This window comes from Podarcis bocagei, assembly GCF_964188305.1.
Source record: "Podarcis bocagei genome assembly, chromosome: 3".
NCBI lineage: Eukaryota > Metazoa > Chordata > Lepidosauria > Squamata > Lacertidae > Podarcis > Podarcis bocagei.
The window spans coordinates 18723193-18749311 of NC_138127.1; the positions used below are offsets into that span (position 1 = coordinate 18723193).

At 41.2% G+C, this 26119-nt stretch overlaps 1 protein-coding gene across 14 annotated transcripts in view; it reads right to left on the bottom strand.

Annotated features, from left to right (window-relative positions):
• Window positions 1–26119, bottom strand: part of LOC308583243 (dystonin-like) — a 313796-nt gene that overhangs the window by 48231 nt on the left and 239446 nt on the right. For 13 of the 14 annotated variants that reach the window (XM_081187021.1, XM_081187022.1, XM_081187032.1 and 10 more), the window contains 16 exons: window positions 23793–23954; window positions 22803–22973; window positions 20197–20363; window positions 19624–19783; window positions 19068–19394; window positions 18752–18836; window positions 14860–15101; window positions 14077–14283; window positions 10899–11018; window positions 10646–10753; window positions 9674–9892; window positions 8007–8210; window positions 6733–6964; window positions 6411–6637; window positions 4393–4515; window positions 3789–3890 (listed from right to left, as the gene is read on the bottom strand). In XM_081187021.1, coding sequence (XP_081043147.1) covers window positions 3789–3890; window positions 4393–4515; window positions 6411–6637; window positions 6733–6964; window positions 8007–8210; window positions 9674–9892; window positions 10646–10753; window positions 10899–11018; window positions 14077–14283; window positions 14860–15101; window positions 18752–18836; window positions 19068–19394; window positions 19624–19783; window positions 20197–20363; window positions 22803–22973; window positions 23793–23954 — 2856 coding nt within the window. The remainder of the gene's footprint in view (window positions 1–3788; window positions 3891–4392; window positions 4516–6410; window positions 6638–6732; window positions 6965–8006; window positions 8211–9673; window positions 9893–10645; window positions 10754–10898; window positions 11019–14076; window positions 14284–14859; window positions 15102–18751; window positions 18837–19067; window positions 19395–19623; window positions 19784–20196; window positions 20364–22802; window positions 22974–23792; window positions 23955–26119) is intronic. The other variant, XM_081187025.1, reaches the window with a different exon arrangement.

A 26119-nucleotide genomic window follows, 5' to 3' on the forward strand; every position in this document is an offset into this window, starting at 1 on the left:
TCAGAAAACCTACAATTGGGGCATCAATGGAGAATCTTGTGGTGTCTTAAGAACTAACCAAATTATTGTCACGTATTTGTTGCAATCCTCTAATACCTACCTGCGAATAAGTTTCATTGGGTCATGCCTAGAATTGAACTGTTAGTCTTTAAAGTGCCACAAATCTCTTTGTTGTTTTTGAGATAACAGATATTGTGATCTGGCTATCCTTCTGGAATGTATGAGTCAAATGATTTATTAAAATTCTCAAGATATCTGAAGGTCTTTAGAGGAAGCTCAGAGGATGATATTCAAACACTCTCCCGGTGCCATATCTATGACTCAAGATGGGTAAAAATGCAGCAGAGGGAGCCAGATTTTCATAACATTCAAGGACATTTCATAACATTGGATAGCAAAGGCCACTTCACTCCCCATTAATGAGGTGTGAACTACTACCGGGGATCATACATCAGCTATGCCTGAGCAGTTGTGTTCACACTTCACCTCCAACTTGGCAGCAGGTATTCCATTTAAGAGCATGCATACATGTGCATGTCAATATATCAAAGAGCACCTCTCCCACCCCAATAAAATCTAGGAACTAGCCTGCTTAGTTCCATTTGGTGGGAAAGATCCACATCTTTTTGGAGTGCGCACTGCTTCTTCAAGTGTCTTCCAGACATAATGTCATACTGGAGACAATGCAGGATAAAGACTAAGAAACTGGTGGCTTTTAGGTTAGGAATTAAAGCCAAGTAATGAAAGCTGAAATATAGAAATAAGCACGTTGCTGGGACCCTCTGGTCAAAGATAGTCTTTTTTTAAAAAAAAAACACAAAAGAAAAACCAAAGTCTAAAAAGTAATTGGGCATAATGTTACGGTGTTGTCCTGCCTCTTAACATTTTACCATGGTCCAACGTGCAATGCAGTTTCTAATGCAGAGATGGGGAACCCTTTTTCCAGACTGTAGTCCACAATAGTGAGCAAGCCCAGAGGCAAAGTGGGTAAGGCAACTAATCTACAGTTTACCTTCATATAGCAGGCTTGATTCTACACACACTTACACACTCCACTCCATACTCTCATCCAGGATACTAAGAGGCACTATCAGAGTTCAAGAACACAATCCAGCCAGGCAAAAACACTCAAAGTGGGTATAAAGTAAGGTTGACTGTGACCTGGGGTGAATGCAAAGGGCCAGGCAGAGAGGGCTGGAGGGCTGCTTTGGTCTCCCCCGCCCAGGCATGAGGGTCCTCATCCTTGTTCCAACAGGTAGTTAGTTATTCTATCTTTACAAGCAATGCATGTGATCCAAAGCAGTGAAACGGGAACCTCATTTACAATTTACAAATGATCCAAAGATCTGCTGAGCAGATAAAATTTAGCAAGGCCAGTGATGAAATATGATAATTTTGGAATATGTGGGATGTTGCTCACTGAATAGAATCAAATCACCATCAGATAAGTTATGGATGGCAACATGAGAACAGGCCTTCTCTGCAGTGGCACCCCGTCTGTGGAATGCTCGCCCCAGGAAGGTTTGCTTGGCGCCTTCATTATACACATTTTAGGTACAGGCGGAAACGTTCCTTTTTAATCAGGCCTTTGGTTGATTTGATTAACATCCTATGCCCTTTTAAAATGTGGTTCTTTGGGGGGGGGGTTATTGGGTTGTTGTTTTTATTTTGATTATATATTTTGCGGTTTTATATTTTGACTTTGTTCTGTGAACTGCCCTGAGATCCAGAGGTATGGGGCGGTACATAAATTCTAACAACAACAACAACAAATCAATAGGAATATGTTCAGATTAAAACCTGGTTATAGGATCAGTTACAATCACATAGGTAAATGCTATAAAATTGACCTTCAAACCTTGTGATATGGAAAAGCTATCTTTATTGAAATAAGCAATTAGCAATCTTTCTAGAATTGATCTGTTGATCAAAAACTGACATATACATATTGTACAGTGGTGAGGGAAAAAAGAGATGTTAAAATTTTAGATAAACTACTTTTAACATTTTTGTTCCTAGCACTGTTTAACCACTTTTCTTTTAAAAAATGTGCTTGAAAAATCATCAGCTAATTTTAGCCCTCCTATTACACACCCAGTGTACCTGAACTATAACCTGAACCTTATCAATAGATGGTTAGGAAGCTAGCAGCCATAAAATGTGAAGATATTCAATTATAGACATGCTTCTATTGGAGACAAATTTCATGTCAACTACCATGACATATCAGCAAATTAAAATGTATAGAATCTACCAAGTGAATCTTTTGTCCAAACTACAAAGGACCTTGCCAAAAAAAGCTCTCCTCCCCCCCCCCCCCCCCGTTTTGGTTTGAATGTCACCATCTCACATTTTGTCTGAGCTAAATGTATCATAATGACCAAACTCTTTCAGCGGAGGTCTCTTGATCTACTGATGCATCCTCATTTTACTGGCATATAGGTCTTAAACAGATGCAACAAAAAGTCATGGTTTTTCATTATGTGAATGACCAGCAGCAAGTCTCAGGATCATGTGCTCCTCGTCTCCTTTCCCCCACTTCAAACGTGAAGTGGTAGAAATGTGAAGCCTTCATTATCGGTTTGTAACAAACCATGATTTCCTGTTCCATCAAAAACTGAGAACGTGAGGCATCCAAACCAGCATTTGATAATTTGCACTAACGTGTTTGTTACAAACTACAACTAAAGCTTTACATTTGTTCCTCCAATGCATAAAGGGGAGGGAAATGGAAGAGGGGAAAACATATGAATTTGATGATTGCCCTGGTTTGTACACGTAACAGCAAACCAAGGTTTGTCTCTACATCTGAACTAGTCACAAGGAAAAATACCTATGCATAGGTCAGTATCGTGCCCATATGATTTTCCTTCTACAGCAACTCAGGGTGGAAAGAAAAAAGGGGAGGGGGTTTAATTTTAAAAATGCCCCCTGTGCTGTGGTTCGCTCTCTCTCTCTCTCTCTCTCTCTCTCTCTCTCTCTCACACACACACACACACACACACACACACACACACTCTTTTAGGAGAAGAATAATATGCTAGGAGATCCAATCACACATCTCCAATGTAGTACATTGCATGACCCATAACATGCATTTAACTTTGGATGGTTCATGCTCTAATATACATATTTATTTATTGTTCATTTAGAAATTTAGCTGCCCCACCCTGTGTTTTAGGGCAGAGATGGAGAACCTGGGGCCCTCCAGGTGTTGATGGGACTACAGTTCTCATAATCCTTGAGTGTTGGCTGTGTGGGTTGGCACTGATGAGAACTGAAGTTCAACAACGTCTGGAGGACCACAGGTTCCCCCAACCTCTTGTTTTAGGGGAATGCAACACTATTATAAAATCAGGATCAGTAAAACCAACAGAATATCCACTAACATCAAATTAAAATACCCAATTCCACCAAAAGCCAGCCCGAACAACCAGGTTGTCTTGTGTTGCCAGAAAGAAGAACATAGGCTTGCATTTTGCCTGAGAATTCCTCATCATACAAACTTGGTATAGTAATAGAAAAATTTGGGGTGCTGTTACCAAGCAAATTCAAAAGTTGACGATCTAAGAACTTGCAGGAGGATGAAGATGAGGTCACAATAGTGTACAATCATTAGGTGCTTTATAGGTTAAATGAAAACCAACATTTTCAATTGTTCTGAACCAACAATTCGGAATCAAATCAGGGGTCTCTGGCTGATTAAAAAGGTTACTCTTAAAAAAGAAAAAAAGAAAAGAATAATATTAGATAATGCTTGTAAATTTTAAAGATTAAAATAACCTTACCTGCAATCCATCTTGATACTGAACAGCCGCTTGCATTGCTTCCTCAAGCTTGTCAACACGTTCTTTCCATGCTTTATTTAAAGCATCCCAAGCAGAATTTAGCTGCATTTTAAATGGAGATTCAGTTGAATAAAAAACTGGAAGGCAATGTCTATAACCTATATATTAAAATTTAGGATTGACATTAGATTAAGGTTTCTCTATCTGCAATATAAAAATTATGCAAGAGCTTCCCTAATATTATAATAAGAGCAAGGGACATTGCTAAATCTAGGTGGATATGTCTCTATCAAGGACCAGGATCCCCTCCACCCAAGTTTTTGGTGGCTTATTACCCTACCATAGTTAAATATGTGGATGATTCCACTTATCAGTGCAAGTTAAACTATGAGCTTCATAGGTTTATTTCAGTTCTGCAAAGTGCCTTGAAAGTTTCAAAATCAAACCAGAAGCCAGTGTGGTGAATTTTACTTTTGACTCCCCAAAGAACCCTGTTTGTTTGCCAAGTATTTAAATTAGGCACCATACATCAATTTAAAAAAGGAAACACCTTTCTATCCATTTCATATGGACATAAAATGCCAAACAATTACATAACTCATACCTCATCTATGCTCTTGTTGACTAATGGTTTGTCAGGTTCTCCACATGCTGCTATCAGCTCAGAGCCAAGGCTTACCACTACATCTAAGTCTTCTTGTAACCCATCTATCTCTTCTTTAATAGTCTAAAAAAGAGAAACAAAATGTTAGACTTTCCATAATATTAAATTTATTATTTAAGATTCATTCAGAGTGGCAAACATTATTTGCTATCCATGAGTATTTAATTAGCATTGCATAAGACCATGCTGACCTTAAATTTTAAAAATATATTGATTTATAAAGACGATGACAACATGAAGGAGGGAGTAGGTTTTTCTTCACCCATTGGGCAAATGATTGTTGTGGCAGGGGCTTAACAATTCCTCTGTATCCAGAACATTACAGGGACCGACATGTCTACCTGCTTAGAAAAACAGCTTTCAAATTCAATAAGCTAACATTGTAGCCATACAGTGTGGGAAAATTACACCATAATGCTAAGAAAATAAGGTGAATACTAGCCTCCTTTTAAACAAATTAGTAGGTCTGGCTTCTGAATATTATCAAATAAAAATGCAATGTCTCAATGTCACATGGTCCCAGGCTGCTATTATTTTCCTGTAATGAATGTTTATGACTTTTATGAATAAAGGTTGGAAACCAGAGCTGTTTTAGGCATGTCCTATGGCAGTGAGATTATTTTATTCCCTGTCTTCCACTTTATCCCACACACATCCTACCACAGCAAATCACAAACGGCTTAGGAAAGTCCTCTCACTTCAACAGGCAATACTGGGGAGGGGAGTGCCTATCAGAAACATAAACCAAAAGACCAAACTTGTGCAGTCATTTGAACAGCAAGTTGGGAGGGAGATTGCTCTGGGTGAGAATGGATGGTGTTTTAAGGGTGATTAATGCATGAATTTCCCCCACTCAGTGGGTGGAATTCAACACCACACTATGCCAGGCTTCCTCAAACTCGGCCCTCCAGATGTTTTTGGCCTACAACTCCCATGATCTCTACCTAGCAGGACCAGTGGTCAGGGATGATGGGAATTGTAGTCTCAAAACATCTGGAGGGCCGAGTTTGAGGAAGCCTGCACTATGCCAATAACCCATCAGCAAAGGAATTTCTGCTTGTCAGATGCAACTATCTCCTTTTTCCTCCTTCTCCATGCTGTTCTGGGGGTTCCCCTGGCCCTCCAGAGCAGATTTGAGAGAGGTGAAGGGGGAAGAAGAGGGGGAAATCTCTATTGAGCTAGCAGAAATCTTTGTGCTGGCTTCCATTAGCAAACTGAATCTGGCCCAATGCTCGAATCATCATTAGATGGCTTATAAGGGCACAATAGTCATCAGAAAGAACGCTGAGTCCTGCTGGGTTGAGGCCAAAGGCTTATCTAGTCCAGCATCATGTTCTCACAGTGGTTAATCAGATGCCCGCAAGAAGGACCTGTGCACAACAGCACTTGTGATTCCCAGGAGCTGATATTCAGAGGCAAACTGCCTTTGACATTGGAGGTAGAACACAGCCATCACCTTTCATTATTACTTCAAATGCATTTTCCCCCATGCAAGTCTTTTCATTCAGCAGTGCATAGACTCTGAAGAGAAAAAAGGGCATTACTGACTAGTGCAGGAAGGCAAAAAAATGCAGGCCATGATTACCTGTAGCCATGCATTTGTTACACACAGGGATTTTTGTTTCTTAAAGAAGCAAAATAAATCCGCACAGATGGTGTTGGACTCTATATCTAGTCCTGTCCATTTATAATGGGTAATTAGGAGTTCCCACAATGTGAATGAACTGTGGAGAGCCTTGCACTGGAGATGGGAGGAGGTGGCTCAGTGTGGCTCATTCACATAGCTGGAAACAATGGTTTCCTGTTACATCTGAACCAGCCATGATGATTTGTAAAGGAATTTCCACTAAACGTAGCATAACAATATAGTCCAAACCACTAACATGCTTATACATGATTGCTAAGAAATATATGGGAGCAGGACAGTAGTCTAAGCCCAACAGTTACATTTCACCTACCTCTGCTGCTTCTTGCTGTTGCTTTACCACTGAAGGATCAATTCCAGCTCCTTCTAGTTCTCTGATAAAATCCTGAGTATCCTTAATAGTGGCTATGAGAGCCATGTGATCACACCAGAACTTCTCTGCTAATTCCATTGCATCAAGCAATTTGGCCTCCCTTTCTTCAGCCAGGGTATGGATATCTTCCCACATAAAGACCATTTGATCCAACTTATCCTGAACCACTAGGAAGCAAAATATACACGGGCAGGCATATAAAGTTCTGCTTGTGGAAACTTGTTCATGCATTTATTTTGAAATGTAAAATTCTGAAGTCTACCTTTAGCAGATATGTCCTTATCAGCGCCTTCTGAACGGGCAATCATCTCCTCCCCGCGCTGCTTGAGGGTTTCATAGACTGGCTGAAGTTTTTCAAGGTCGACAGACACATTCTTATTTTCACCGATCTGTTCTTTAATCTTCTCAACCTCAGCTGAGATGGAAGGCGGTTGCCTCAAACGTTCAACAATGCGTTCTAGGCTCTCAGTGGTCGAATCTATCTTGTCATGGAACTATGCAGACAAATGGGGAGGAGGGAGAGAAGACTGGGTGAGTGACAGATTATTAGCAACATTGAAAAGGAATTGGGTCAAACCAGAAAAAAACCAGTTATAGCTGAATGAACATGCTTAAAGCATCCTTAACTATTTCTGTGACTTTTTGTCTTTCTCAACAGATTTATGATCTTAGTTTAAGCAAAATTTATGTTTCCCAATCAAGATGTCCAAATCATATCTGTTTGTTAGTGAACTAGGCAGCTTTACAGTACAGACCAACTGTTATCTGTCTCATCATCACCATGTACTAATACTATGTATAATAGTTTCCTGAACATGGTTTTATAACACAGAGGGAATAACACATTTTTTCTTTCACCTATCCTTTGCCACAATGTGTTATGTCATTTAAAAAATGTCAACAATTCACATTATTAATAAGTTTTATCCAATAAATATCCTACTGCATTGGTTAATTACTGTTAACATTATGCGGCAGTGATTAATAGACATCGTATGAATGTAAGCATCTAGCTCCTAAGTAGGTAGGGTCAGGTAGGGTCAGAAAACTATAATGCAGTAGCATTACATTGGAAAGTTGGAAGTTGCTTCATGCCAAGTCTGACCAACAGTCAGTCACTGTCCCACCACCACTATTTTTGGCAAAGACACCAGGAGAAACCCTGGGCTGTCTTGACACCAATTAGCCTGCATGTGTGCATGCATGAACAAATCACTATTATGTAGGATACTGGCTTTATTATTCAGGGAAAAACAATTTTGTAATTCCCAAATAGGATAAGAATATTTTCATTTTTTAATTATGCCTTTCCTTCAAGGAACTTGATGGCACAGGGGGAAGGTTTGATTCACCAACATACAATGCCCTTAATTCTTTAACAGATAGGAAGAGCAAATTTATGTGCAATGATGGGCGTATTCACATATTTGGTGACGTAGTGTCTTGGCAAGTCCACTATGTACCTAGAGTCTATTGATTTAAGATAACAACATCCTGCAGTTGGAATCTAATTGCTCTTCTAATAAATAATGTTACCTGGGTAGACTGAGAAATGGCTTCGTCCAGTGCCTGAGCTCGCTTTTTGACATCTTCTTTAATTCGACTATAAAGGGCATCAGCTGCTACATACTTCTCTTGGATTGAAAAACCTTCTCGCGGGCTCAGCTCCAGAAGCTGAGGTCCAGTTTTATTCATCTTATCTATATGAGGCTTGTGTTCAGCAATCAACTCTCGCAGTTGCTATAGCAAAGCAAAACACTTATCAGTATCTAACCCTTACATCGCCACATTCCAGTTGTCTGTGCGTCCAACACATTCAGCTGGCAAGGTGGTCTAAATAAACAATCCCAGCTGCATGCTAAGACAAAGTATAACTCATACTGGATATATCCATTTAGCCTTAGTGTTGTGTTTTCAGCTCTAAGCATATAATGTTTCCTTTATACTAGAAAAACAGCATTTTAGTCAACCAAGATATTTAAAAGAACAGAATCTGGGAAGCAAAACAATATAACTAGTCAAAAGTATTCAGCCAGTTGTCCAGCACTCTAAATGATTTATTAAGTAATGGCATTCCAGAAGATGCCAAATTGTTTAAATATGATTATAAATAGCTCGCTAGTGCTCGAGTGTTGTAACAAAAGCAAGCAAATCAAACCTCCAAGGTTATGTGAAGGAATCATATTAAGATCATCCAATATTTTTGAGACTCGTAGAAAATGTTGTGCATTAAATGGAAGCAACGCACTGTTGCACATTTAAAGCATAACTTAACAGAACAAACTGTTATAGTTTTAAAGTTCACTTTTAGAAGGTGCTTCTGGGTACTTATTCTTTTGTTTGTCTCCAGTTTCTGTTGTATTCAGTATGCCTTCACTACTACTCAATGAAGCTTTAGCTGATTTTTCTACCCAGAACACTCTCTATAATTAATCTCCAACTTTGCTAATATGAAGACAGCCATGTTTCTCTTTATTGCTGCACTCTGCCTAATCAGGAACCTCTGTCTTTTGTTAAGGCTGGAGGCAGAACTGAGTAACTGCTGGACTTTATGTTTCCAAAATTGGGGGTCAGCCATCACCTCTTTCCCCAAAATCCTGGGTACAGACTGAGTCTGCAGCACCTAGTCCAATCCAGCATGCAATCTCTCTTAAAACTGAATCAAAATGCAGACGTAGTGGCCACAACCATTTTTGTTGTTTGGTGCTGTCCCCCGCCCCCTTTTCCTCATTCTCTGCTTTACATAACATCCTGACTAAGAGTTCTGGAGAACTCAAAAGATTGTGATACTTTGGCTGGTCCAAATTAAGGTGTTTCCCAACTTTTGATTTTTGACTTTTTTCCCTTAGGGAACACCACAGCTTGCTTTGCATTCCAGCTATTTTGGATACTGTTGAACATTCTCATTCCTTTTAAAAAAACGTAAATAATTTGTTCAGAGTTAGGCCACTAATTCACTAATCCACTTTTCACAATGATTGCTCAGCCTTGAGAATAATCTCAAACTTGTGTTTATATTAAAATAGAAAATGTTTGTTTCATAATAAAATGAATTTTGGGTTGTTGTTTTTAACAGAGAGTAAAAAATATGTAAAATCTGGTAAGTATTGGTTGGTTTGGTGAATATGACATGCTAAAGAGAGGGCTGCACTTCTTTTGACCTTTGGAATTAACAGCATTTTGTAAGACAACTGCAAACTTACCCGGTGCTCTTCTTGTTGTTGCTTTAGGGTTTCATATTCAAGAGCTGGTGCTGGAAGCTGTGATATTACTGTTTGTGTTTCCATTAGCCATGGCCAAATCTCTTCATAAGTCTCCCAGAACTGACTGGCTAGAGACTGAGCTCTTTCTAGCTGCAGGTTCCTCTTAGAGTTCATTTGACAGAGTGTATTATACTTCTGCAAGAGGTCTTCCAGCTTCTTCTATTAAAGAAATTACCAACAAACACCAGCATTTATATTTTGGTTGGAGACATTTACAAGATTACCATTGTGGCAGGTGACTAGTCTTGCTATATAACAGGGTGGGCAATCTTTTAGTCCTTTAGGGGGCAAGTAGGCAGGTGCTTGGGGGAGGCATATCCCCCAAGGAGTTGTGGATTCAGCATTCCGGGTCCAATTCTATGGAACTCCCCCACGGTTGATATCAGGCAGGCCCTCTTTCCTGTTGAATTTTGAGTGTATACTGAAGGCCTTTTAAAATTTCAACAGGCATTTCAAGTAAGTTTTAAGAACCTGCTGGATCAGGCCAATGGTCCATCTAGTCCCCCATCCTGTTCTCACAATGACCTGTGGAAAACCAGCATGCAAGATTCAAACACAAGAGCACTTTTCCCTCCTCTGGTTTCCAGTAACTGGTATTCAGAAGCATCACTGCCTCCAACTGCGCAGAGCATAGCCATTGTGGCTAATAGCCATTGATAGCTTTATGAATTTGTCTAATCCTCTTTTAAAGCCATGTAAGTTAGAGGCCATCACTGCCTCCTGTGGGAGCAAGTTCCATAGTTTAACCACGTGCTGCATGATGCAGCCAACTTGAGGCAGCTTAAGCTTTCAAGGCACATTTCAGCCCCTCTTACATAATCTTAGTGGGCTCCAGCAACATGGCTTAGGAATCCCGTACGCATGCAGATTTTCAAAGTTATTGGTAAGCAAGTGCAAATCATGCTCCATTACCTTCATGGTTTGTTTGTCCTCTTCCGTGCATGTCTTCATAATTTCATCCCCAGATGCAACAAGCTCTTCTATTGTATCCTTGTGTTTCAAAATCTCCATGGTAAATGCCTAATTACATAATACAATACTCTGGTATTAGGAATATGAGGACATAGAGCAAAAGCCTGCACTATAATGGTTTGAAAATTAAATCATGGCAGAAAAAGTAATGGCCATTAATTATTGCATTACAGATGGAATCACATTTGTTCACCTTTTGAACTTGTAGCTGAGCAATGGTCTGGTCACGTTCAAGCCTAATGTCACCCAGAGACATCAGTTTATTTTCTGTTTCCTCAACCCAGGCTAATTCAGTGTCGGCTGCTTGATCAAACTAAAGAAAATACAGAAAAAATAAAAAAGCAATTAATAAAAAAATAACTCCAACTGGATGCGTAGAGGGTTTAAATGGAAAAGATATTTCAGAAAAGACATTTGATAAGATTCAGAGGTGCGGATCATAGCTCAGTGGTAAGACTGCACTGGTTACATTTACACAGCCCCAAGTTTATGAGAACCTGTTTATATTTTGGATATCAGAACCAGTATAACCCTCAATTGCAAAGCTGCCTCTAGGCCAGTTCTAGAATGGTGGGTATTTTAAGCTGCAATGCTAAGGGAGTTGCACATAGCTAAGAATGTGTGTTGCAACACCTTCGGGAGGGGATAGAGGATGAAGCGATCAAGGTGTCAATGGCAACAAGATAGTGCCTGTTAACTTCCCTGCTAGACCATAAGCTTTCCAGTTTGTGCATTTAGACCTGGAAGAGGAGATGTGGTCTCTTCACTTAAGAGATATGATGGAGGATGAGAGAAATCTGGGTATTCTTAAAGGGACAGGTAAGGCAAGGCAGAATAGTGCAACATGCTTCAGTGGTATTGGTCAAACACATACAGAGTCAGAAAGGTAAAGATTGTAAGCAGTGGGCCAAATATCTTTGAATAGCACGTGTGATGTCTCTGTGCAAAGCTCAAAAGTATACGAAATAAACACAGTGATCATTCACAAATTACCGGTATATGCAACGATATAATTTTCCTCCCTTTGCTGTGATAATTTAATGAAATAGGAGAAAAAAACTTTGCCTTGAATGAAATTGAAACAAGTAGCTTCAAGCTTGCTGATGAATTTTTGTTCAGCAGCTGCTGGCTAAAGTTTCCCTTTGAAGTTATTTTGTTGAAGAATAATGACTTTCAGGTCAGCAGCACAGCATCCTGGAATCAGTGCTAGCAGTTAAGAGTGTGAGGCTAGGTGGCTCGTTGCTGTGATTGAATATAATGCAGCTTCTTATAATAACCACACAGTTTGTTCTTATTTTATTAAATTCTAGGGCTCTCTGTGACACTGAGGAGTATATCAAAATCAGCTTATTTCAGAAGTGTTACAAAGAGGAAGCAGGAAATGTCAGAGCCACATTATACTTTATACTTCAACCAGAATTCTCTGTCAAAATTCTCACAAACATCAAAGGTAATATTAATACTTGCTTTTCTTTAAACATCTCTTGCTCTTGTCCATCTTTAGGATTATTTCCCTGCCTCAATAGAGAGATTATTTTTTAGTTAGGCTAGATCAATGGCATTAAAATCAATGGGCAGCAAAATAGGAATTGCTTCTTGGTAGAAGTTGACAGTCCAGTTGTGCGAACGCAAGTCTTGAGTATCTATAGCGTACACATATTTCCCCCCTGAAAACCTTACCCTTTCAGAGACCACTAGTGGATTTCTTTCAAATGTCATTTTCCAAACATGCATGGGAGAAGAGAGCAAGTTTGTGCCCACTGAGCTTCCCACCACCATGACAATACTACTGGCGGTACCCTGACTTCCACACTCTGGGGGAAGGTTCTAAAGAAGGGAGAGCCCGCTGTATGAACCTAGATTAGCACCCTGATCACAAAGGGTTCTGACAGAGACAGAGCCTACACACAAAGCAGACTCCTCATTTCAGACCTTCCCTTTCAACATGTGGGTGGCGCAGGGGAAGGGAAGCCAGGGTCTGTTATCCCACTAGGCACTGCTGTCATATGCAAATGTTCCACCCTCAACTTTGTTTCTTCCCCTGGGCTCACCAGACCAGTTCTCAACTGAACTCGAGAGCTTTGCAGAACTTTGAGAGCCTTCCCCATCCTGGTTCTTTCCAAACGCTTTAAAATACAGTTTCCATCACTGGCCATACTGACTGGGGCTGCTGCGATCTGGAGTCCAAATTATATTGAGGGCACCAAGTTAGAGAAGGCTACTGTAGAGCAATTGGTATGCTCGAGAAGCACAATATTTGAATGGTCTAGTTTAAGCAGACAAATAAATATACACAACAAGTTTCAACGTGAATCATGTTCCTAAAAAAAAGAGGTAGAGAAACTGATACGGAGGATAACTTTTATTGGACCCAATCATGATGGTGGGAGCACATGCAACCTTTAGAGGTCATCAAAATTCTTCATTATGTCTGATGCTTTCAACATATGCTGGTTGAACAAGAAATAATCCTATTAAGCTGCTTGAGAAAGTTGATAATTTACATGTTTGTGGTGACAGAGTCACTTCCAACTGAAGGTGAAATTTAATGGATAAGCCATCATATCTTATTCTTTAATTATGAATCATAACTGAAAAGCAAGTTACGTGGGCTGAGGTTTCTCCATGTTTTTTATGAGTAATTCTTTATCACACTGTTTAATCTATTTGAAACAAGCCACAAACATTTGCTGTCATCTCACATTTATAATCAGAGAAGGTACTTTTGGCCTGAACATTCTGTTTTGAAAGAGAGGCATATAAACTGAGTCATACTAAATTAAAGGGCCAACAAATTAGAAGCTCTAAAAAAGAAAAAGAAAACCTCCGAACAAAACACTGATGTGTATATTAAGCTCATTTTAATGCTGCCCACAACTGCAAATAATGTTTATATTTCCTGCAAAACTGCATCCACTGGCTACTGTACACATCTTTACTTCAACCATTCATTTACACAAGCTGATATATGACCTACATAGCAGCATAAATAATAAGTTACAGGGTTTGAGTTTACAATTCTTTCTGTACTGAAATTCCCACTGAGATCACTGCATGATGCCACTCGTAATGCCTCTCAGTATGAGACTGATCTGTAATTTCTGTGTCAACTAGAAGACAGATGGCTACAACAATGACTGGATTTGCTTTGGTCTAGGACTCATGTCTGACAACTATGACCAAGCTTTTTTCAAGTTTGGCCCCAGTTCTTGCAAAGACGTAGCATGCATGTGCCAATAATATGATCAGCAGCCTTTTCTTTTGGTACGGATTCCCAGATATACACCTGGATGTATTCCTTGAACAGATAAATATACATATTTTTTTCCCTATCACGCATAGACTGAAATAAGAATTATGGTCATTTTTACCTGCTGCGATCTGAAAATGGCAGCATCAATTTCTTCCACTTTCTGAGTTATAGTGTCGCTCACTAATCTGTACCGTTCGTTGTCTTCTGTGATCATTTTGTCTATCCCTTCCCTTGCTCTCCATGGCACCAGTTCAAGCAAAGCACTGCTGACTTCGTTAAGAGTGTCCAGTAAACTTTTATTATCTTTTGCTTCTTTTTTCAGTGCCTAAAAAGGAATATTTAAGGTAAACAAATTAAAAATAACACATTGGCGCAGAAACAAAATCTGCACAGCTCAAAGGTTTCACCCATGAGGCTTTTTTGGTTTTCTCCTTCTCCCATCTTCAGTTTTTTTATTTAGTTTAAGAGTACATAGTTGAAATGCTACAGCAGCAAACCAAAGCTATAAATATCACTCTTTTCAACTTGGCTACCTTTGCTTTTGTTACAATCATGCTTGGGACCCCCTAACCTCTCACACTATCAATATAAATAAACAAAGGACCTACCTACATGATGCTGACACAAACCTCTAAACTAATAAAAGATGATAGTGCAAAAGAACAATACCCCATCTCTCTCTCTCCACCTCCCTCCCCTATTCTGAAATATGATGATGCTTCTTGCTTAGCCGGATGAAGGGGGAAGGGATGTGCATGAGGTGTGAATATTTGCAAAAACGTCCCAACTTCTGTGTAGCTGTACAAAGGGAAGTGTCACGCCTGTTGCTCCACCCATCTTTGCTGCTGGCAAGTGGCCCCTGGAACGCTGTTCACAAGCAAACACAGCATTTTACACTCACCTTTTGTCTTTCTTGCGCTTGACTTAACTCTTCACCTTTGGGGACCTGCGCTTCGTACGACTGTAATTCCACCTCAACTTTATCCAGCCAAGTGCAGAGTTTCTCATGAGCTGACTGCAGCTGACCAGAAAGCTGTAGAGCCTGTTCTAAAGTCTTGGACACATCAGAACTCAGCTTAGTTATGTCCTTGTACCTTGTTTTAATGCCTTCCAATTTATCCTGAATTATGACAACTTCATCACCTGCAATGCGAAAGGGGTATTTAACACACAAATCATCTAAAGCGACCAGGATGTTTTTAGTGTTTAAGTCCACAGGTGAAAATAGAACAAATATTTCATCCTGATTAAGCTAGTTTTTCTTCTAAGCATGGAAGCTTCGCTGTGCACATGCAACTTTAGCCCACCCCATCTTATTTTAGATTGGGCTCCACCAAAATAAATCTAGGTCAAGCCTCAGCCAATCAGGATTCTCTAGGTCAGGGACGAGGAACCTGTGGCCATCCAGATGTTGTTGGACTACAACTCCCATCTTTGTATGATTATTGGTCGGCTCTGATGGGAGATGGGAGTCCAACAACATCTGGACTCCCTATCCCTGTTCTATGCACTGGCTCATGCCAATTAAGTCATCAGTACTAGGAGCCCTAATGACTTCTGAGTAGGTGACAGGCAGTATGGTAGGCAGAGCTCACTATTCATGGCTCAGGGTGTTTCTTGCTCTGAAGTTCAGAACTGGTCTCTCTGAATATGGGAATAACGTGATAGCATTTCAGACTAAGGAGCAGATGGATGGCCTTTCCTTCTAACACCGCATGGCAACTTTATTTGACTATATCTTTAAAACAACAACCAACTATGTCTTTTCTCCAATATACATGAAATTACACAAAAATTGAGATTTTGTGGTATGTACAGTAATTAAATTTAATCCATTAAAATAAGGCAGGTAATGAATCAACTGACAGCGCTAATTACAATTAAGAACGTTTTCCTCTTTGAGTGGCTATGTCCATGCAATTGCCGTTCTACAGAGAGTAAAAGTCAGAATTGAAACTGCACTGTTCGTTATACCAAATGTTTACCTTTCAGTGAACAATTCAGGTTCTAATTCTGTAATTCGTCTCCTTCTCTCCTCCCTCCCTTCTTCCCAGCCCCAAACTATGTATATCTTGGAGAGTTCATGGAGTTAGAGACTGGAAAATTTAGAAGATGTTGGTCTACAAGCCAGACATGCTGTGTGCAATTGGAATGCAACTTTCCCACAGTACTAGGTCCACTGTGGGGGAAGCAGCCTCTCTCACAGCAATAGGTAGACTAATTACTCAGTCCATTTTTTTAAAAAACCACTCTTTTTAACATTTACTACAACATTCTTCTATATAGCTGTTTAAGCAGTCTATTTACTCCTTCCTTACATCTACTGGCTGAGATCCAAATGGACATGCATCATGATACCACATATTACAAACTGCTTTAAAATGCTGAAGTGCTACTCAAAAAATAAGGAACTATTCAAACTATAATCAAATTCTTCCAGAACCATGCATATTCAAGTTAGGGGTGAGTGATCACACTCTTGTTTTCAAGAGTTTCAACTGAATAGGTAAAAGTAACCGACTCTGGGGTTGCGGCGCTCATCTTGCTTTATTGGCCGAGGGAGCCGGCGTACAGCTTCCGGGTCATGTGGCCAGCATGACTAAGCTGCTTCTGGCGAACCAGAGCAGCGCATGGAAACGTCGTTTACCTTCCCGCCGGAAGGTACTTGCACTTTGATGTGCTTTCGAACTGCTAGGCTGGCAGGAGCAGGGACCGAGAAACGGGAGCTCACCCCATCGCAGGGATTCGAACCACAGACCTTCTGATCAGCAAGTCCTAGGCTCTGTGGTTTAACCCACAGCGCCACCCGCGTCCCTTCAACTGAATACTGTACTATTTAAGAAGCTTCTTTACCACCCTCCACTGTACTTCATTTACAAATCCCTGAACCCTAAGACTCCCCAAAATTTGGGGGTCTTGTCCCTAGCAGAACAACATTTTGTGATGAGACCTGGAATGCGAATAAGAGAAATAATTTCCAGAGGCAAAGAAATGATCTATATGCTATTTCCATAAAGGATAAGGCCTTCCCTCTCCCCGACAGAAACGACACATGGAACTAATGGAGTAAGAGAGGAGAATGGGAAGGAGTAGAGGCCAAGTCTATTGCTCCCCACAACAATATTAAAACTGGATCCAGTGTGTGCTCAAAATTCAAAGAGGATGAAATCTGGAAGGCTATTTCACCATATATTCCCCAGCAGTAGAGTGAAATTCTCCAACTGTTCAAACATCTGTTAAGAAATTCTCTTCTGAGAAATTTCCTATCAGCCCTAAATTTTCCCAATAGCTCTGCACAGTAGACCAGTAGAATATTACAGCAGAAAGGCTGAGACTGAGTTAATGGTTTGCCTAATGTCACCTAGGAAGTTCATGGCTGTGGTTAAATTTGAACTGAGGACTCCCAGCTCATGCTCTCAACCAATATGCTACACCAACTCTCATTACTGCTTTCTTTTCACATACCTGGGAGTAAGCTCTGCTGAGCTCAGTCATGCTTACCTCTGAGCGGACAGGTATAGTATTACACTGAGTGTTCAGACCCTTGGGCCCTCACTTGTGGGGTGCCTCAGGGTTCCGTCCTCTCCCCCATGCTTTTTAACATCTATATGAAGCCGCTGGGAGAGATCATCAGGGGGTTTGGACTGGGTGTCCATCAATATGCAGATGATACCCAGCTCTACCTTTCTTTCAAATCAGAACCAGTGAAGGCGGTGAAGGTCCTGTGTGAGTGCCTGGAGGCGGTTGGAGGATGGATGGCGGCTAATGGATTGAAGTTGAATCCTGACAAGACAGAAGTACTGTTTTTGGGGGACAGGGGGCGGGCGGATGTGGAGGACTCCCTGGTCCTGAATAGGGTAACTGTGCCCCTGAAGGACCAGGTGCGTAGCCTGGGAGTCATTTTGGACTTACAGCTGTCCATGGAGGCGCAGGTCAATTGTGTATCCAGGGCAGCTGTCTACCAACTCCACCTGGTACGCAGGCTGAGACCCTACCTGCCCGCGGACTGTCTGGCCAGAGTGGTGCATGCTCTAGTTATCTCCCGCTTGGACTACTGCAATGCGCTCTACGTGGGGCTACCTTTGAAGGTGACTCGGAAACTACAGCTAATCCAGAATGCGGCAGCTAGACTGGTGACTGGGGGCGGCCGCCGAGACCACATAACACCGGTCTTGAAAGACCTACATTGGCTCCCAGTACATTTCCGAGCACAATTCAAAGTGCTGGTGTTGACCTTTAAAGCCCTAAACGGCTTCGGCCCAGTATACCTGAAGGAGCGTCTCCACCCCCATCGTTCTGCCCGGACACTGAGGTCCAGCGCCGAAGGCCTTCTGGCGGTTCCCTCATTGCGAGAAGCGAAGCTACAGGGAACCAGGCAGAGGGCCTTTTCGGTGGTGGCGCCCGCCCTGTGGAATGCCCTCCCATCGGATGTCAAGGTGATGGACAACTACCTGACATTCAGAAGACATCTTAAGGCGGCCCTATTCAGGGAAGCTTTTAATGTATGATATTTTAGTGTTTTTTGGTTTCTGTGGAAGCCGCCCAGAGTGGCTGGGGAAACCCAGCCAGATGGGCGGGGTACAAATAATAAATTATTATTATTATTATTACACTGTGAAACTTTATTAGACACTGCACCCATAATTTTAAACTTATCCCATTACTTATGAACAAAAAAGGTTTTTTTAAATGAGCTTTAAAAAGGTTCCAGTAGGAGTCAATGAGCCCCCAAACGTTTCTACTTTACTTGTCTTTGTTGTCATAAATCATTAATTTTCTCATGGCTTTCTCACCTGTTGTTTGTTTGAGAAGCTCCAAACCATTTTGTATAGCCTGATCAACATTTTGCTTTCTGAGCAGAATCTCTTCTTGGAGAGCCTAGAAAATTTCAGAAGCTTTTACATCAGAGAAGTCATCATTTAAAATCTATAAAGCTGAAAGTCTATAAGCACCCACTTATTCTCTCAGAGTGAGAATTGGAGCAGGGTGCGGGGAGGATAAAGGCTTAAAAATACAGAATTAAACGACTATAACAATAAAAAATGAGAAGTAATATGAAATAGTGCTTAAAATGGTAAAATAAAATCAACAGAAAATAAATGGAAATACCAGCATTTCAGTTTGTTGTTTCACAAGCAAGTCAGTATTGTAGTCTTGGACTGCCAGTTTGCTCAGTTTCTCATGTACTTCATTCAGCCAATTCATCAATTCAACTTCATCCTCTCCAAAAATCTGAGCATTGCAATAGGCTTGCTGTAGAAGCTGAGCCCTACTGCCACTTTTCTCTCGAATCTCAGTGTATTGGGCTTCTGAAGAATCTAGTTTCTCCTGCACCATTTCCTTGTCTTCCTTGGAGCTCAATGCCTTTAAAGCCTGACCAATATTAATAGCTTGCTCCAAATTTTTGTTGCGAGTGGCGATGTCTTCCTCAAAGGCCTAAATGAAGTTTTCAAAGTAGTAAGAAAAAGAAAAGAAAAACAAGCAAACAAAAGAAACCATAAAACCAAATATGAAAACAACTCAAGAACAACCAAAAGAATATAACTTTGATGGTAAAAGAAGAATATAAACAAAGTAATAAAAAAATGTGTTGGGGGGAATACTCCACTTTTGATTTACAAATCATAAAATAATTGCCGCAATGAAAGGCACATTAAGATCTTACTTTATGTTGAGAAATCTGCTGTTGTAGTTTGGAAGCCTGTGTTCCAATGGGTTCTGAATTTGAAAGCCTCTTTTCGGTGATGGTTAGCCACTCAACCAGTGGTTCTAAAGTTTCATGGAATTGCTGTGCTACAGCTGAGATACCTTCCAACTGATGATTCCTACAATATGTGAAAACAAAGCACATTTTGCGGGATGAGGGATGTATGAAATACTAAAAAGTAAAAATCAGCGCTTGGAAAGAACTACTTCGGTTTAATTATGTTCACTGAATTACTTCGAAAATCTCTGAACTACACCTAAAAGTAGTTCCCATAATTGGAAGATTATGGGAGACATCCACTTTACTACAAGAACGGGTGATAATGTGATACTGATTTCCCCATATTATTTCACTGAAATTTCTAAAAATAAAACTTGTAATATACTCAGAGCCATTTTCTCATTTAGCTTCAAATGCGAATCTTACAGTTAACTGGATGAAAATGTTGCTATAGTTTCAAATTAGTTTCTAATGCTGTATCAAGGAGTACACCCTACTGTACCCCTAAGTGAATGCAAACATTTCAGGTACCTTGTTTCTGCTTTATCAAGCAGTGCATCCCATCTGCTATCCAGGAGGCTCAGCTGTTTCAAGATCTTCTCTTTATCAGCGGGCTCTGCTGACTCTGCAATTTTCTCCCCTTCATGCTTGATTAGTTCAACAGTGGGTCTGCGGTCATCCAGCAATCTCTGGAGAAGCTGGAGACAAAATAATCAAAAATCAAATTGCCAGGAAATGACTGTTCACTACAAGGCTGTAAAAAGATTAAGAGGCAGATTCTTCAAGGTCTTGTTTACTGGCAAAAAGAGGCAGGCTTAAGGGAACAATTTTCTGAGATGGCAGGAAATTGTGAGGGTGCCAGCAGTCTTACAATGCAAGTGCCATAAATTGCATAATAAGTAATTTCATTATGAGAGCGAGCAAACTGTGCCAATCTTAGCATCGGTTGTAAAGGTCTAGCATCCTTCCAAATGTTTTCATTCAGATTTCTTTTCAATGCTATCCTGGAAGCCTCTGGAAAGGCTACAGATATATATATGCCTTATATGAGGTATGATGTTGACATGTGCAGGAAGAGGGGGGAATCACAGTGGGACATTTTATAACACATGACAGTGCTGGGAACTTTTGGGGAAGCTTTTCCATTTTGGAAAAAGATAGGAAATTTTCCGCTTCACATAAGAACCCTCCTCATCTTTTCAATACACTGTTGATGTTTGCAACTATCCACTGCAATCCAGAGAAATATCTGTTTGTTTATATAGTGCTCACCTTTCAAAACACTTGTGGCCGCATTCAATAAGATGAACACAATTCAGGGCTTAATGATGTTCCTAAGACCAAATTATTTTAATGGGGAATCAAACATGTTATAACTTTCTCTGGATTGTGTCCCAAATTTTCAGTACAAACATATGATCATTTCGGAGATTATTATGTTGCGAGCAGCTGCAACTTTGGATACTCACTTTGGCCAGACAACCTGAGGACTTGATTCACTAAGCTTCATGCAGTGCTCTTCCCTGAGGGTTGCCTTCTATGTTTCAGCCAAAAATCCCCCCTCCTCTCTCCTACTGCCTTTTGTTAAGACTGCTCAGAGAGCACAACTTCTCTCTGATGCTGTGCATGCTGTGACCTGCTCTTTCCTTGCTCATACATTTATTTTGAACAGGAAAGTAATTATGGATCTGGTTACAGAGTTTGATGTGCTGTATTTACTCCACAACTGCCAATTCAATATTTAATATGAACCTTCTTTCCCCACCCCTTTTAAGTGAGGGTCTAACAATCCATCAGCAACTGTGTTATAAACAATTGTTGAACAATCTGAAGCAGGGGTGTTTGACATTATTAACTGAAGATACAGGCACAACAAGATGTTACCCTAAATCAAAACAGGCTCTACAAAACTCTATAGAGACAGAAGTCAGGAAGTAAGGGGTGGAGCAGAAGCTGACACCAGGCACAGATTTCATCCCTTACTAACCCATATGTATAGGCAACTCGTATATGTCCACACTGAATGGCATATATGGGAAAAAGAGATTAGCTGAGAAGGGGTGAGGTGGAGGGTTGTCAAAATGATGAAGGAGGATTGAAGCCCTGACATAATTTTGAACTTTATTTCAACTTAAGGGAGTAGCTCTACAATGTTCTTCCCCCTGCCCCTTTTCACAATATCAGTGATGTCTTTTCAAACATCAGATTGCTTTTGATCCTCGAAATAATTGTTTTTGATGTGCATCCAGTGAAATGTACACGTGCATGAAATGATGCCAAGAACCAGCACAGATATTCCAGAGTTTTCCTTGCAATATATACAGAAAGCTGGTCCAATGAAATGATTGTTTACTCTGTGCTATACATGCCCCCCCCCCAGTCTGCACCAGCTCCCCACATTTCCCAAAGAAGTGAAGAAAACCACATTTCCCCGGACAAAGGATGCAATCAATGCCTGGATGGGAGGCTGCCTGGGAACTCCATTGAGTTCCATGGTGAAAGAAGAACTGGATATAAATTTACATACCAACTATTTGTTATAATTCTTGGTCACTTTTCTCGTTGAATGAACCAAAGCAATTTAGGGCTCATCCCACACTTCCGCTTGCCTAGCCACTTTCCCCCAGGAAAACCTGCTGTCTACCACTGAATCCGAGCCATACAAGTAAAAGGCAGGACTAACAGATCCTGTCCCACTACTATGCTACAGTCTGGATGCCTCTGTTAAAATGAGTGGAGAATTCAAAAATGAAAGTAGGAAAGGGCAAATCTTTAAAGAGAATTTCACAGATTGGGTTGAGAAAATTTGCCCTTCCCCTGAAAAAAGCCAAACACATCCCCCCACATGAGCATCCATGACAACCATCCTAAGTGATGGGATCACAGAGACTATGGAGATGTATTTTTTTTCAAGTTCTTTTGCAACTGCTCCTATTATAGTGCATGTCTAATACATACTCAGCCACACTGTTATCCAGGCCACCACATGTTATTACTGCTATTAATTACCCCACTATTCATCCTAAGGCGGGTTACAACATTAAAACACAGCTTTAAAAACAGTTTAAAATACCCTACTGAGCAGGTGACAGAGAAAATATAATTAATCTAAAGATAGATAAATAACTTCCACTCACTTTCTGTTCCTGTATTTGGGCCTTCACAACTTTGAACTCAGCAGATGGAGGCTTCTGATTAGCCACAAGGTCTTCTGTGTCAATAAGCCAGCTAAGGATAGATTCGACAGCATCTTGAAACCTCCCACAGTGGAGCAGTGCCTCTTGCAACTGAGCTGCTCTTTGAGCAACCTAACAAACAAACAAAAAAACATTGTAAATATTATCCTCTTCCCACAATACCTCTTTCCATCTTTCCAGTCAATCAAACAACCCCTAGGGAAAATAAGAACAATTTAAGGCTAGCAACTCCCAAACTATGAAGCTCTTCACTGACTTGAGTGACATTCTGTGCACTTCAGCAAATATTTAAAATTGTCTTAATACAGGTATGAACAATACAACATTTTGTACCAGCAGGTCATAGGTGCACAAAGTGTGAGGTAGACCTGCCTAGGGATAATCCCCAGGGAAGCCTAAGTACTTCATGTGCCTCTTGAATGCACGCATCTTTATTTGGACATTAATATAATATAATATTAATTTTTTATTTATACCCCACCCATCTGGCTGGGTTTCCCCAGCCACTCTGGGCAGCTCCCAACAAAAGATTAAAAATACATTAAAGCATCAGTTATTAAAAACTTCCCTAAATAGGGCTGAAGACAGTTGAGTAGGCATTTTGCTTCAATCAGCATGACACAGAAAGCACCATGAATTATGTTTTGCAATCCTCTATTTCCTTTAGGCTTCTGACTTTCTACAGGTTTCTTTCCATGGACATTAAAATGACAGGGTACCCATGTGACAAAGGGTAGTCTGCTTCTGTAGGAGCTCTACATAAGCACCAGAGCACACATGGAGTTCTGGACTGGGGATTTTGTGCATTTATTATGCAGTCTACTACAATAATGTGTAGTACTACTTTGTAGTGAAAATCAGAAATAAGAGCAAAACAAAAACAACAGCAGACTAGAAAGGTAAACAACAGTGCAAATACAACTAACGTACCTTTTTGTTGAGAGTTTTCCATCTTGTGTTAACATCCTCAAGATCACGCTCAAGGTTATCAGTACTAGCATTTTTAGCAGCACTCTGAATAAGGCCTTGACCCAACCAATTTACCTCCTGTTGCTTAACCTGCAGTGGTTCAATCTTTTCCTTCTCGAATACCTTCAGATCAAAAGGAAAAGAAAGAAAGAAAGGCAAAGGCACATTTAGATTATTAAGTCTGGAACATGCTGAGCATAAGTGACGACCAGAGCAGGTATCAGTAGTAAAATCACACAGCATGTCATGAACATAGTGTGGAAAGACAGTATTTAGCTACAGAGTGTACATGTCAAATTGCTCTTAATGTTGTAAACACATACTCCATACTGAATCTTCCTAATATAGATGCTCAAACAATATTTAAAGCAAAAGGTACACGTTGTTGACACCTATGTCAAACTGAAGAGGATGACATATTGTGGATAGTAATTGTTCAGATATCTGTTCACAATAGCCCATTCTTCTTGGGGCCATGCAACTCTGTGCAAACAGTTATCCTTTGCATATGGCCAGCAGACACAAGTAGCCCATAAATACATAAGAGCCCTGATGGATCATGCCAAATGCCCATCTAGACCAACATCTTGTTCTCACAGTGGCCAACTAGATGCCTGTGGGAAGCTTGAAAGCAGGACTTGAGTGCAAAAAGGACTTGTGACTCTGGCGTACAGAAGCATACTTCTTCCAACAGAGAGAGCATAACCATCATAGCTAGCAGCCATTGACAGCTCTATCTTCAATCAATTTGTCTAATTCTTTTTTGAAGCCAAGCACAGTAATGGTCACCACTACTTCTTTGTCAAAGTTAAAACTATTCACTGCATGAAGAAGTTCTTTCTTAAGTTCTGTCCTGAATATTCCAACATTTAGCTTCATACTATGGTCCTGGGTTCTAGTATGATTCAGCCAATTTGGATAGATCACTTTGGATCTCCTTGCAATCTCTTTTTGTTTTAACCACCCTGAACAACCTGGTACCATCAGCAACCTCAGCTACTATATTGCTCACTTTTATAATTTATAATCAAGTTTAAAAGCCCATGTCCCAATGCTAATCTCTTAATTGGGAAAACTGCCTATTTATTCCTACTGTCTGCTTCCTGTTCCTTAATTTGTTGCAGAACAGTGGGAGGACCTCTCCTTTTATTCCATGATTAAGCTTACTAAGGAGTCTTTGGTGAAGTACTTTGTCAAACCCTTTCTGAAAGACCAAATACACAGTGCCCAGAGTCTATATAGTAGAGTTTGAAAGTACGAGTAGTAACGGTGGACAAAGGAAATGCTTAAAGTTTGGTGAGGAAATTAATCAATCGTCTGAATATGCTCAGCATATGTTTCTGTGGTGCATAATGATTTGCATAGTCCAGTGTTTCCCAACCTTTTTTGGGCAAAGGCACACTTGTTTCATGAAAAAAATCTCGAGGCACACCACCATTACAGCCCCGTGACGTCAGCGCGCAGCGTCACGCCGGGAGGGACATGAATTGCTAGCAAATTACATAATCATCTCCTTGAGGGCTGGCTCATCTTCTCCGAAGGCAGAACCCCATTAATTAACAGCACAGACTCACACCATAGCCAAGACGAGGGGGGAAAACCTCAGTCATGCACAGTCATGCACATGTGGGGGCTAAATGAGGACGAAGACCGGGCAGAGAGCAGGGTTCAAATCACCCCACCTGGCCAGGACAATCCCTGGGTGCTCCCTTGGGCCACTCGCCTGACCCACCTCGCAGGGCTGTTGTTGCGAGGATAACACGGGGAGAACCACGCGCGCCCCCGGGAGCTCCTTGGAGGAGAAAGCGGGCGATGAATGCAATGCACGAAATATATGAGAGGCGACCAGGTTTTGCAGGTGAGGGGCCCCCGCCAGCCTCCGCTTCCAACACCCAGCGCAACGACGCCGAAGTTTCCCCCCGGGCTCGGCTCGGGGAGCAGCGCTGCTCCCCCCCGGCTCCCCTTCGCCCTCCCGGCTCTCTCTGCCGCCCACTGGGGACCCCCCTCACCTGCCAAGTCCGGAGCGCCGGTGGAAGTTGCATGCATGCATGCAGGGCGCCGCGTTGCCATTGCATTGCACTGCACTCCATGCAACGCCTGCACACATGCATTGCCTTGCACGCCCGCCAAGGGGTCTCCCCGCGGTCCGATGCGTCCCCTCCAGCGCGGATGCAGCATTGCAAAAATAAAAAACCCCCGACGCAGCCCTACCTGGGGGGCAGCCTCCGCCGCCGCCGCTCCGCCTCCGCGGGGATCCCCGGGCTCCATCCTGCCGCCCGATCTCAGTG